Source organism: Simochromis diagramma, unplaced genomic scaffold, assembly GCF_900408965.1.
Source record: "Simochromis diagramma unplaced genomic scaffold, fSimDia1.1 OVJJ01000123.1, whole genome shotgun sequence".
Lineage (NCBI taxonomy): Eukaryota > Metazoa > Chordata > Actinopteri > Cichliformes > Cichlidae > Simochromis > Simochromis diagramma.
In genome coordinates, this window is record NW_024386778.1 from 3,096,147 (window position 1) to 3,109,868 (window position 13,722).

Consider the following 13,722-nt stretch of genomic DNA (forward strand, 5'->3'; position numbering starts at 1 on the left):
CTCAAACCAATTTGGGATGTGGTGGGATGTGTGATGCTGTCAAGTCAAATCTCTCAGAAATATTCTCAGCACCATTAAGAATAAAGGCAAAAGGTGGCCCAAGCCAGTAATAGAGACTGAATATGAGTAAATAGCATAACTATACGCTTTAGAATTCCTTCAACTGCTTCTGTCCTCTGTCACATTATCGAGAAGTGCTAATGAAGTCATCCATGTTCATGGATTACTCTGTATCAACTCTCGTACAGATATATTTTATCTTCATGTGTTCAAAAAAAATACAGTTCCAGAACAGGTTTGTCTTTTTTTTTTTACTTCATTCTAATTCATCTTCTTTTTTCTTTTTAATGCAGATGGATGGTGTGCAGCTTGTTAGTCTTTTGTCTTTATGGCAGCCTTGAAGAAAGTGAATGATGTTAAGGGGCCGATTTACTAAACGATCCTGCAATCACCCACCACACTTGTCTTTGAAGATATCAACGTTTTGTTTTATATTGCCAAAAACCATTGTTGGTCTTCCCAGAACATCCTAAACCACTGATGTGACCACTCCAAATACTCATGCTCTCTCTGATTAAACAGTTTTGATTTTGCAGCTTAAGGAATGGCCTCTCTTATCTGCATAAAGAGCTCCTTTGACCACATATTGTGGATTCACACAAAACAGTGTTCAAATTCCCCTTGTATGTTTTATTCAGTGACACGTTAATTACTTAAATGTAAAAAAAAATCCATTTAGGATGGGTCTGACAAATCTGTGTGTGTGTGTGTGTATTAGTAGGGGTGTCAAACGTAAGGCACAGGGGCCGGAAATAGCCCGGCAAAGACTTCAATCCAGCCAAATAGAAGGCTTTGGAAAATAACTAGCGCATCAATTTTTGGACTTTCAACTGTATCTGTAGAAGTCTTACAAGTTTTTGGGCTGATAAAGACTTCCCACATAGCCATTCAAAAATACCAAAGTATTACAGGGAGTGCAGAATTATTAGGCAAGTGAGTATTTTGTCCACATCATCCTCTTCATGCATGTTGTCTTACTCCAAGCTGTATAGGCTCGAAAGCCAATTAAGCATATTAGGTGATGTGCATCTCTGTAATGAGAAGGGGTGTGGTCTAATGACATCAACACCCTATATCAGGTGTGCATAATTATTAGGCAACGTCCTTTTCTTTGGCAAAATGGGTCAAAAGAAGGACTTGACAGGCTCAGAAAAGTCGAAAATAGTGAGATATCTTGCAGAGGGATGCAGCAGTCTCAAAATTGCAAAGCTTCTGAAGCGTGATCATCGAACAATCAAGCGTTTCATTCAAAATAGTCAACAGGGTCGCAAGAAGCGTGTGGAAAAACCAAGGCGCAAAATAACTGCCCATGAACTGAGAAAAGTCAAGCGTGCAGCTGCCAAGATGCCACTTGCCACCAGTTTGGCCATATTTCAGAGCTGCAACATCACTGGAGTGCCCAAAAGCACAAGGTGTGCAATACTCAGAGACATGGCCAAGGTAAGAAAGGCTGAAAGACGACCACCACTGAACAAGACACACAAGCTGAAACGTCAAGACTGGGCCAAGAAATATCTCAAGACTGATTTTTCTAAGGTTTTATGGACTGATGAAATGAGAGTGAGTCTTGATGGGCCAGATGGATGGGCCCGTGGCTGGATTGGTAAAGGGCAGAGAGCTCCAGTCCCACTCAGACGCCAGCAAGGTGGAGGTGGAGTACTGGTTTGGGCTGGTATCATCAAAGATGAGCTTGTGGGGCCCTTTTCGGGTTGAGGATGGAGTCAAGCTCAACTCCCAGTCCTACTGCCAGTTTCTGGAAGACACCTTCTTCAAGCAGTGGTACAGGAAGAAGTCTGCATCCTTCAAGAAAAACATGATTTTCATGCAGGACAATGTTCCATCACATGCGTCCAAGTACTCCACTGCGTGGCTGGCAAGAAAGGGTATAAAAGAAGAAAAACTAATGACATGGCCACCTTGTTCACCTGATCTGAACCCCATTGAGAACCTGTGGTCCATCATCAAATGTGAGATTTACAAGGAGGGAAAACAGTACACCTCTCTGAACAGTGTCTGGGAGGCTGTGGTTGCTGCTGCACGCAATGTTGATGGTGAACAGATCAAAACACTGACAGAATCCATGGATGGCAGGCTTTTGAGTGTCCTTGCAAAGAAAGGTGGCTATATTGGTCGCTGATTTGTTTTTGTTTTGTTTTTGAATGTCAGAAATGTATATTTGTGAATGTGGAGATGTTATATTGGTTTCACTGGTAAAAATAAATAATTGAAATGGGTATATATTTGTTTTTTGTTAAGTTGCCTAATAATTATGCACAGTAATAGTCACCTGCACACACAGATATCCCCCTAAAATAGCTAAAACTAAAAACAAACTAAAAACTACTTCCAAAAACATTCAGCTTTGATATTAATGAGTTTTTTGGGTTCATTGAGAACATGGTTGTTGTTCAATAATAAAATTATTCCTCAAAAATACAACTTGCCTAATAATTCTGCACTCCCTGTATTAGATAATCAATGAAATGACACAAATGCTCCTATTTTTTTTTCACCATCTACTAGAAATTGATAATTTCATTAATCAATGAAAACTACAGGAAGGTCTGGGCAATAACTTACCAGAATTTTTTTCTGCAATTTTACGCATTCATCATATAGGAAACAGACATTAAGATCAAAGTGAGTGAGTCTGACAGCTCTGCCTTAGAGTAAATGCATTTTAAACACTTTTCCCAAACATGAAGCGTGTCTTTGTTTAAAAGTGATAAGATGCACATGAAAACCAGAAGATGATGTGCCACATACAGTATACAGAAGGATGTTTTTACAGAACTTTGTTTCAACTTTCAGAGTCTATGATCATATTGAAGCCGTTTACAAAACATCCATCACTGATTATCTTCTGCTTTAAACTGACCAAGGCGTCAGTCTTTAATAACCCACGCAGAGTATTTGTCAGCAGTACACCAATAATAAGACTGACATATTTAACATGATGTTTTTATTCCAAATGCAGTACAGGTCATTTATCAAGCAAATCCAATAACAGTTTAATGGCTGTGGCATAAAGAGCTACAGGATTAAAACCCCTTAATTATGGCATTTCACTTTGGGCTTCATGCATTAGTGGCATACAGCATCAGCTCACACACTATGCTGGCATCATCTAATGGAGGCATAAGTGATCAGAAAGCTGAGACACACAAAGCTATGGCAGACTTTCACTTCAAACAGAAAACATGGCACATTAGCCTTTCGAGCAAAGCTCACACCTTTCACACTTTAATGTACATTACTACTATAGATGGAAGATAAAGTCAGCTATGTTGGGTCGTTGCATCAACTTACCATTAAGTGCAGGACCCAGAAATTACAGGATTTATATGTTTAGAAACAAAGTAGCCATCTAGTGGCCGTAAAAGGCATTCTGATAGTGATAAGATGCAATAACAGTCTATGATGTAAAAGAATGGAGTGTAGAAATCAATAATTCATGCTGTGTGTCCCTACAGTGCTGTAACTCACCAGCAAACACAAATCTGTGAGCCAGTACAGTCTCAGTGAGCACAAATCTACAGTCAGAGGAGCTGGGGCTGGTTTCACAAACGCTGAATATAGGGTTGAAAAGTTTAACATCAGCGGTCTCTTCCATGGCAGAGTCTCAGCAAGGATACGGTGCTCATACCTGTTTTATAAAATTAAACCTCTTTCTCTGAGCTGCATGGGTGTGCACAGACTGACAGCCTGTTTATCCTGTTGCTCATGCTTGCTTAGACACACCCATAACATTTAGAACTGCAAGAGATGTGGCCACATGTTACACTGTATGGGCTCACTCTTCAGCCACAACACCTGAAAACAGCTCTTGGTATCACTGCATGAGTGACAGCCATGATAAGAGGAGGTCAATGGAAATGTGTTTATTTGTTAATAATAATAATAATAATAATAATGTCTCTACATAATTTCTTCTGGAAGGAATATTCAGAGTGACACATCATTCAGTTAGGTGTGAGCTGCCTTTGGGGGTTTTTTGCTGCAACTATGCTTTGTCCTCTGCTCAGGATGAAACTGGGTGGAACTACTGAGAATTTATGAAATTCTAAGGACCTACATGTTTACTGATGAAATAGGCTACCTGCCCCAACAGGTGTAACAGAACTAATAGCAGCCACAAAGAGTTGTCAACACAGCAATCAGCGCTCACACACCCACACAATTCCTAGAAAGATCTAAGCTAATAGAACGGGTGGAAAGAGGTGTGCGATGCCTAGTCTACCACATCACAGCTGACCTGTGCTCAGAGAACAGAAGTCACATCTTTAATAAAGTGACACCTGAAGGAGGTTTGTGTGTCTTTTACAACACTTGTGCAGCCCACAGGTGCATTCCCAGCAAAGTTTGGAGTTAAAAGGCAGAAAAAGAAGAAAAAAAAAAGCCAGCTGACAATCAGGTTTTAGGATAAAAACAACCAATGAGCAAAAACATGTTTCTACCAATTCTCTAAGACATGGTGATTGTCAAATCAGCCCCAGACAAAGAGCAATACTGCTTTCACATTAGATTTTAAATTACAAATCCCAGGGCAGCAGAAGCAGGATCTTCTTTTGCCATTTAGAAATTTGGGGTGTGAGGAAGATCAAAAGAAAATGCCAAAAAACTGGCAGCAATTCAACATACTATCACTTTTACACAACTATGTGATTTCACAGCTGTCCAAAGCGTTTATTAGCATTCACCTTTGATGGTCGTCAGCTACGGGCAGCATTCTGCATGCAGCTTTGTTAACAGTGTTTTCCAATCTTTCGTGTAAGTTTTAAGAGCTGTGAAGAATACCACATGTTTCCATTAACATGCAATTGTGAAAATAAGCCTGCACGCACAAGGGATTTGCTAACACAGGAAGTTATTGGGATGATGATTAAAATATCTCGAATTGTGTATATAAACAAAGTGGTTCCATGAAACAAGCCGGAGAAACATGATCTGGACTTAAGAGTACATGGTGAGCTGGAGCCACTGAAAAGACACAAAGAAGAGCAAAGAACAAAACAATCAGTCAAATACTTTAAAACGGTCTGAACTGAAGTCAAAACCCACTGATACAAACAACAAAGATTACTTTACCTCTTGAACATTAACTTTGATGGTCCCGTTGCTATCCTTATCCAAGGTTTTGAAGGCACCTGATTCAGAACAGGTATTAAACTTCCGAGTCAATCATTCCTATCACACTAAACTATAAAGAATTAATTTAGTGATTGGTCTTTAAAATGAAACTTACGGCACATTGCATCCAGCCTTACGAGACAGCCAATGTAGTTGTCAAAATCCATGTTTCCACTTTCATCGCTGTATCTGCGAATGATCATCTGGTACAGCTGACCACTGAGAGGGAAGCCTAACGAAGAGACGCACAACTGTGTGTTACAATTAAGCAGTACAACAACAGGTACATGTGCATTATGTCTGGATAAGGCTGTGCTGCTTATATCTAGGGATGGGTATCGTTTAGGTTTTATCCGATACCGGTGCCAAACCTGTACTTTTGAAACGGTGCTGGTGCTTAAAGAATCAAGAACACAAACTTTGTCCTAAAACCTCTCATGTTTAACGGTTTTCCAATTTTTCTTTGGTCACTTTAGCCTTTTTGGCCAGGGTGAAGGGAGTATCTGCCATCAAACAAGAAGACAGCCGCATGTAACTACGACGGTGTTTGCTAGTTCACCTTACATGCATTAATGTGATAACGTGGTTAAACTACGTAACGTAAATTACACACGAACAACATTGAGCTACTCATGCAGAGAAGAACGGCTGCTGCTGCCATCATCATCCGTCATCATTTCTGCTACACTGGCAGGGCTAGGGGCCAGGACTCTCCTCTTCGGGTTCTTGGGGAATGTTGCTAACTCCGGGTCCGATAACAGGCACCACACCCGCAGTAGGTACGGTGCATTTCTCGGCTTTAAAAATAAACCCGCTATGCGTCGCCAGGTGTTTCATCAGATCCGAGGTCTTACCTCCTTTGCACAGTATCACCTTAAAGCACTTGTTGCAGGCTGCTGAGTTTGCATTGCAAGTGAAACAATGTGAGTCTACATACTGTATCCATTCCATTGACATTTTCAATCTTCTATTGTGAACATGCTGTTTTCCATTACATTTCATACAGTGTCCTAAATTTTTCAGACCTGGGGTTGTAAATGACTAATTATTAAACCAAGCCTCAAACTTTTTCTGGCTTATTAAACTAAACACAAACCTTAACATCATATACATACAACAGTTATTGTATGTATAGGTATTGTTTTTCCAGTGTCTCTTCTTAGAGGATTAAGTAAATCTTTTCCCTTCATTCTTGTGAAGTGCTGTGGAACCACTTGAACAATGCAGAAGAACAAAAAAAATTCTCACCAGCAGCTCTGAAAGCATCAGGCAGCTCATTTGCCCCAATGACACCGGAGTGATCGGAGTCGTGGGCCTTGTACACTCCCTAAGTAAGAACAATAGAAGCATTTAAAACATTTGTGGCAACCCAGGTTTCCTGGTAAGATCACTGACAACCTAAAAAGGGTAAAAGAAAAAAAGGAAAACAGCTGCTTTCACAACTCCCAAGCCATAAAGGTTTAAATTCAATCACCACCATATACAAGTTACAACTTGTATCTCCTTTCAGCCAAAAAAAAAAAAAAAAAAAATTATACAGATCACATTTCTATGTTGTAAAAACATGGCGGCTAACCAAATTAGGGAGAAGTTTGGCACAGTGTGTATTCAAATCAGCCCGCCTAAGCAGCTGATGCTGTAAAATCTTTAAGCCACTTATTCTTCTGTGACCCCTCCCCCTGCTGTAAATGGTTAAGCCTGGCCACAGTAATGCCTTAGACTATGCAACAGAGAAACAGATGTGCAGGATAAATAAAATGAAACTGTACTTGCCTGCCATCTTTTTATATTGTCCCAGAGGTGTTTGAATTCATGAAAGCCAAGTTTTCCAGTGCTGTCAGACTGAAAAAGCGTTAAGGCCAAAAGACAACAACTTCTCTAGTTAAGCAAATAGTTGCGAAGTTACTTGCACAGTGTTTGCACAATGGGTTTCACATGCCTTTTCAGTAGGGAATCCACCACATATTACAAATTTCTCATTTAACTTTTCTTTTCATAAACATGCAAATAAAAATGTCAGCTGAAACTTTGTGGTCCTCTCAATGTTCAACTTCCCAAACATTTTAATGTGATTAATCCTCCCCATCCACTGCTACAATATTATGTTGGCTCAGGAGAAAAAAAGTCTTTAAGTTTGAGTCCGTCAGATGTTTTTTAAATCCACAACTTAGTAATACATGAAGGGCTAGCTAAAGCGTTTTGTTATTGTTCAATTAGGACGATGAACAGAATTACAGAATATATACCCCAGTCAAACAGCCAACTGCGGACAGCAGAGATGAGCAGTCATTCCTGTCATACTACAACAACCCAGTGAACTATAACGTGCCTATAAATGTGTCACCCATAGTGCTACGTGCAGTGCTATATTACCAGACCACCTTGAACTGTTAAAAATGAACTAAAATGAACCGTTTCGTTGCCTTTCAATAGGCCATTCAGATTTTAACTAACACACTTCTGTATATACAATTTAACAGTGCTCAAGTCGTTTTCAAAAGACATATTTAGACATGTTCAAAGCAACATCCATTTCTGCATTTTGTAAAGTCGCCGTTCTAAATTGTATAATTGCTTAGTGTCATTTTTTACTTTTACCCAGATATGAACTGTGTGATGGGAGGAGCCTAGAACAGAGAGGGTAAAAGAAAATGTGTATGAAGGCTTCAATTGTTTTTGGTTTTCTCTGGATTTCAGTCCACTGCAGCTTTAAGGTTTTAGTAAGCCACAGGTATGAATGGGCCTGTTAAGCCAACATATCCCCACTTTAGTTGTCTGTTTCTATTTGTTCTGCATCATTTTTTAAACTTTTGCTGTCAGTGACAGTTCAATACTGTCACCCAGATTATATAAAACACACAGAGTACTAATGAAGGAAAAGATACATCCATGACTGCCACCATGCTCCTGCAAGACTCAATGCTGAAACCATCTGTCTTCAGATCATGATCTAAAACATAACAAAAAAAATCTATTAGTAAAAAAAGAGAAAGAAAGAAAAGAGACCCTAAAATGTATATGTATTCTGAAGAATTGAATCATAAGCACACTGAAAACAAGTATGACAAATGCAGACACATCTTACGCTTTGCAATGATTCTGTTCAGGATGTTCATCAGCTCGTTTGGGCTCACTTCCATATCCTACATGACAAATATGGAATATCATTAAAAAACATGAAGAAACCTGCAGAGACACAGCTGTATGGTTTAGCTAAATGATCAAAACAATATCCATATTACTGCTGGGTCATACACCTGATGTATAGGTTTGATTTTATTTATTTTAATGAGATGAGTTTTTCAAAAGAAGCATAACATGGTATACTCTTTTAACCACTGGGAAGGGCTCGGGGGCTACATTCAGCAACAGTATAACAGATGTTCCAAAACAACCCATGACTGTTTAACAGTTAACAGGTTAACAGGCATTGTGGGTGGAGCTCAAGCAGCTCCTCCACAATGACAGATGGGTTTATTGTGAACACAGTCAGGCTTTTTTTTTCCTTTTTTTTTGCCTTAGCTGGCCCAGCAAAACCTAAAACTCCAGCTGGGGATTGAATTTAATTAAATTTAAAGTTGTCTCCTCACATACAAAGTCTTGGATAATCTCGCCCCATCATATCTTAAAGAGGTTGTAGTATCATACTGTCCCAACAGAGCACTTCACTCTCAGACTACTTGTGGTCCCTAGAGTTTAAAAGTAGAATGGGAGGGAGAGCCTTCAGCTTTAAGGCCTGCAGTGCCAGCTGCCCATTAGAGCGCTGCAACTTAAAAATGTTTAAATGTATCCAGTTTAATTAGCCTATTGGATAGTGACCTAAAGAGTTATATTTTTTAGCTTTATTATGTCAGTAGATCAAAGTGAAATTATTTTTTCTAACTAAACCAGTATTCTTGGTTTGTGTCCTTAGCAGCAGATTAGAGTCACATATAAAAACATTGATATATTTTTCTGCATCAGAGTAATATATTTACATTCCTGTGGCAATAAAATGCATGGTGGGCCAGGTTATGTGTTTGGCATGAGTTACTACAGTGAATTATCCAGATAACAAGAGAGCCACTTTTAGGACACAGAAAAATCTTTATGCTCAACTCAGTTTGCGAAGCCATAAACTTAGCTTCATAGTACACCCGTCAGAAGAGGAAAAGGTAATTATTCAGTCAATGAAAAATAAATAAAACAGGTGTGAAAAATGGAATAGTCTAAGTTCAAACTGAGTTTTTTAAGCTGCATTTGACAGTTCTGCTGGACACATTAACATTAATGTCAACAAAAAGCAAACAGGGAATCCCAGAAGTTAGAAAAACCAAACCAAAACACCATAATACAATCTTTTGGCCATACCTCTTAGCACTAAATTACAATTGTATGTTTTCACATTAAAAATGAAACAGATCACTGCAAAAAAAAAAAAAAAAAAAAAAAAAAAAAAAAAAAAAGCAACAGATTTAAAGAGAAGCATAACTAGGCATTGCACTTACATCTCCAGCAATCTGTTGGAAAACTCTGCGGAACTGCTTTTCTTCTTCACTCTCATTTTGTGCTGCATACGTAACTGGCATGCGTGGTGGAGGCTGTGGGACAGATGCCCGAGAAAATATTAGAAATGCTATCACCAATCACCAATCTAGAAATTAGAAGTGATGGGCAGTGATGAAACGATGTAAACTCACGGGTTGAGAAGGCACAAACTGGTTTGGGTCGATGTTGCTACAAAGGCAGGAGCAGAGATCAAAAGCAGATGTTAGACCAACAGACTGACCAAATTTTTGCCTACCTGGTACTTGGTACTTATTTCAGAATCTCACCCAGCAGCATCAATGATGCCTCCAATAATCGCTTTGACAAAATTCATCTTCTGTCAACTGTGAATGCAAAATGCAAATATTCATTTGTTTTTTCTTGAATAAATATATAAACACACGGTAAAATGAATGACACCCTTCACAAACACTGAATCACACGTATCACACTCTTGATCAGTGGTTGTTGATCAATGATTATGAGAATTTGCATAATTATGATGAAGGAACTGACCTCCCAGCCCATTGTTCCTTCAGTGGGCTGGTTTCAGTCATTAAGCAAATGTAGTGTTTATAAGATTGGGGAAACCTGCAGTCAGCTGAGACTGAAAAAGTCATTTGGATGAGTGAGGAAACGTTTCTCCCACTGAAACCGCCCCGTCCAGATGAACAGAATCAACTTTTGGAGATTGGATTACCTGAATGATTGAGCATGCATCAAGACGCACAAACACTGTAGTTTTTAAACACACTGTTTGTTTTCTTCATAGACTCATTAATTAACGACACACCCAAAAGACCCTGTTAAAATGTTTCCTGATATGGAAGAAAATCCATGACGCACCCAGACTGAAACGGGATGAGATTTGGAAAGTTATCTTTGTTCTTCGCAAATCGATAATGACATCTCTGAACATATATGAGGGGTATAGTCAGTAAAACGTCCCCCTCTAAACAGCACTGCTAGATTGTGTGGTTAGGTAACGACGCAAACTGAATATATATCCGCATGCTATGTAGCGTTATGCTTCAAAACTAGCACTGTTTCAGGTCAGCTTGTTATTCGCCCTGCAGCTGCTCAGTGGCGTTAAAATATCGTGTAAAAACGAAAAACTCGTAACGTCGCAGCACGCACTTAAACTAACGATATACTGGAAAGCAGCTGATTTACACTTGCTATCTTAGCTCTGAGCTAATTCAGCTACACGAGTAAACATAGCCGTCATATTCAGTAAAACTTGACACTTAACTAAAACCGAACTGTTTTCATTTGTTCTATGAAATCGCTACGTTTAATGTATATTTACCTGTAACGCAGCAAGCTTTGTAAAGTTGACCGCAGGATATTTGGGGAGGCTTGCGTGACTTCCACTAACTCAGCTGGTAGGAGGAGCTCTTCAACACGCCCCAACTGACGACCACACATCGGAGGAAGGAGGAGGGCTGGTGGTTTATTTCCGCCTGTGCTCCGGGCTTCTATCTTTACCAAATTCAGTATGATGGAATACAAGTGATTTCTGTCTTTATACTACTCGGTGATACTAACAGCGTTTTATGACGTACCTTCAAATCGTTACCTTGTGTTTGTTATCAGACACGCATAATGTCATAAGCATGAAAATACCACTTCCCTTGTATTAGCTACTTGTATTTACAAAGAAACACATTTTCCATAAATTAGCTCTGTTTGTATACTCTTGTTGATAGACTTTAGATCTCAGTCAAAAATAATTCAAGACACTGAGCATCAACGCTAAGACAGATAAACTATGATACATTAATGCCAGGATTTTTTTTCCCTGCAAAGCCCTAACTGTAAAATCACATGATCAACAATGCCGCTTCTCATTTGTGAAGTGGGTGGGGCAGGAATCGAAAAAGAAGGTTTGATGAAGTATTTTTTTTATAAGGTCTAAAGACTTCCAACAGATTGTTGTAATTATTGTTGTATGTGGTTCCCAAACTGCAGTTTGGAGGACTGGTATTTGCCAGTGACCTTCTAAACCCATACACCTAGAGCTCCTGCTCATGAAACTGGAACACTTACTTGGTTGTAGTGGTTGCTAATGTAGTAATCCACTTCCTATTCTGAGTCATGACATGGCACATATAGTACACCTAAAAAAGGTGTGTACTGTGAAAACACAGTGATAGAAGCAGCCATGTCATGCTCACCTACTTTAACAGGTAAGGGAACTGGTGAGGCAGTGAGGAAAGGCAGCTTTTGAGGTCTGGGCCCTTGTAATTGTATTGATTCTTTTAAAAACAAAACAGTAAAACTTGGCACAAATAATTATCTGACAATCTGGATGGCATTTACTTTGAAAAGACTACAGGATTTCTACAAGGTTATGGCTGGACCTACAGTGCCCCTCACTGGATTGTGTTTGGGGGGGTATATTGACCCATGACTCAGAATTGATAAATGGTTGGTTTAGGCACCAGGACTGAATCAGATATACAGTAGGGTTAAGGCCATTGAGTAAGTTTTTTCTTTGTGCTACTTTCATTTCAAGTGAAGAGATAATTCTGTATTTTGTTATTTTTGTTTTATTTCCAACCCAGCTATGGCAGGGAGAGAGACTCTAAATCTAAAATCTATGACTGGAAAAGCGAGCGAGCTAGTTGATATGACAAAACAAAGGTAGATCTATTGTGTGTGCAGAACACCGGGTGAAAGGGAAGCAAGGCCATATACGAGCTAGATTCAAAATGATCTGCCATGGTGTACATTGGAAGGAAAATGGAGTTGGGAAATAATGAAGAAAGAGTATGGGAATAGTATTGTGGAGGTCGGGAGATTGTCAGATAGGATGGAAATGGTTGCGGTGAACAGATAAGTATTACATAAATTATGCAAACACATATTAGACAATCGTAGTAAATACAAAATGCATTTTTTATTGATCTGAAACATTTAATCGGAAAAGGCAAAGGGAATGATCTAGGACAAGATGCCAAAGGCAAGGCAACCTGTTAATTGTGAGTGCACAGCACTTAGTACTTAAAAAATACTTCAAGCTTGATTTTCATGAGTGAGCAATAGTAACAATTGTCATGGTCTGTGGTGGGTGGCTGGAATTTCCGTAAGGCTCCTGAACTTATCTGGGATCCGCCCCTGGGCAGGGCCAACTCCTCCAGCTCATGCAAGCCTGGAGCCTATTGCAGGCAACCAAGTCAGAGGGATTTAAGCCACACATTGATGTTCATTCACTGCCAGTTCGTCATCAACACATGTTGGTAACAGGCCGTTATAGTTCAAGTTCTTGCTGTGATCTATCTTGTTAACAAGACTCTCTTGTGCTGCAGTTGCTGGATTCACCTTGGCTCACGCTCCACCTCTGGATTCAGGATACCAAGCAATCATTTTGAAAATCTCTTTGTGCCTCACCTGACTGCCCTCCTGCCATCACACTCCATCTGAAGCCCCGGATCTCAGGTCAGCCTTTCCACGCCACTCAGCCTCCCCTGGATTCTCATCACCCCCCTCTCAACACTCCATGTCCCCTACTGCAAGTGAGAATTGCTACTCTTACAACTTGCCACTTCAGAGCTGCCTCCACTACTTCCCTAACTCCACTATCTTCTCTCTTCAGTCTGACTTCCCTGCTCAGCTCCACTCTGCATCTCAGGCCCCATTCCCTCGCCCTAGCCACGTTTCCCAGGCCACGCCACGTCAATCTCCACGTCTTATTGTTTTTTTTTGTCCTTGCTACGTTTCTTGCACTTAAGCCTAATAAATAATTGTTACATCATCTGCTGTTTCTGCTCTGGGTTTCTGCACCTGAGTCCTGTTCAGTACAGGCCACTCGGCCCCCTGACAGTAATACTATAATTAGTTCAACTGATATAAACTTTTCAAGTGAAATTAAAATACATAATTTGTGGTAACTATTTTTAATTTAGTTTGATTAGAAATTAAATGCAATTTAATCAGCACAATTTTTTTTCAATGCAATAACAGATTAATTTATCAATATGAACAAAGTCTGAAGCTCATTTA

The 13,722-nt window shown here is 39.6% G+C and overlaps 1 protein-coding gene and 1 long non-coding RNA gene across 2 annotated transcripts; one reads left to right on the forward strand and one right to left on the reverse strand.

Annotated features, from left to right (window-relative positions):
* Positions 1 to 3,005: 3,005 nt before the first annotated feature.
* Positions 3,006 to 11,158, reverse strand: capns1a (calpain, small subunit 1 a). Its single transcript, XM_040012080.1, has 11 exons — positions 11,027 to 11,158; positions 10,005 to 10,061; positions 9,870 to 9,906; positions 9,678 to 9,770; positions 8,276 to 8,333; positions 8,076 to 8,140; positions 6,964 to 7,032; positions 6,439 to 6,517; positions 5,306 to 5,422; positions 5,149 to 5,207; positions 3,006 to 5,040 (listed from the first exon to the last, which is right to left on the reverse strand). The coding sequence occupies exons 2-11, from the start codon at positions 10,049 to 10,051 to the stop codon at positions 5,014 to 5,016; spliced, it is 651 nt and encodes a 216-aa protein (XP_039868014.1). The 5' UTR covers positions 10,052 to 10,061; positions 11,027 to 11,158; the 3' UTR covers positions 3,006 to 5,013.
* A 481-nt stretch (positions 11,159 to 11,639) lies between these two features.
* Positions 11,640 to 13,474, forward strand: LOC120721623. Its single transcript, XR_005693211.1, has 2 exons — positions 11,640 to 13,235; positions 13,316 to 13,474. It is a non-coding gene; the product is annotated as an uncharacterized LOC120721623 (long non-coding RNA).
* The last annotated feature ends 248 nt before the right edge of the window (positions 13,475 to 13,722 follow it).

Bases quoted from the DNA above. Each gene is read 5' to 3' on its own strand.
- capns1a (XM_040012080.1), bottom strand. From the start codon at position 10,051: ATGAATTTTGTCAAAGCGATTATTGGAGGCATCATTGATGCTGCTGG. The intron at 5,423-6,438 runs GTGAGAATTTTT...TCTCTTCGTTAG, and splicing joins TGATGCTTTCAGAGCTGCTG to GCTTCCCTCTCAGTGGTCAG. The intron at 5,041-5,148 runs GTAAAGTAATCT...GTGTCTTTTCAG, and splicing joins TCAAAGTTAATGTTCAAGAG to TGGCTCCAGCTCACCATGTA.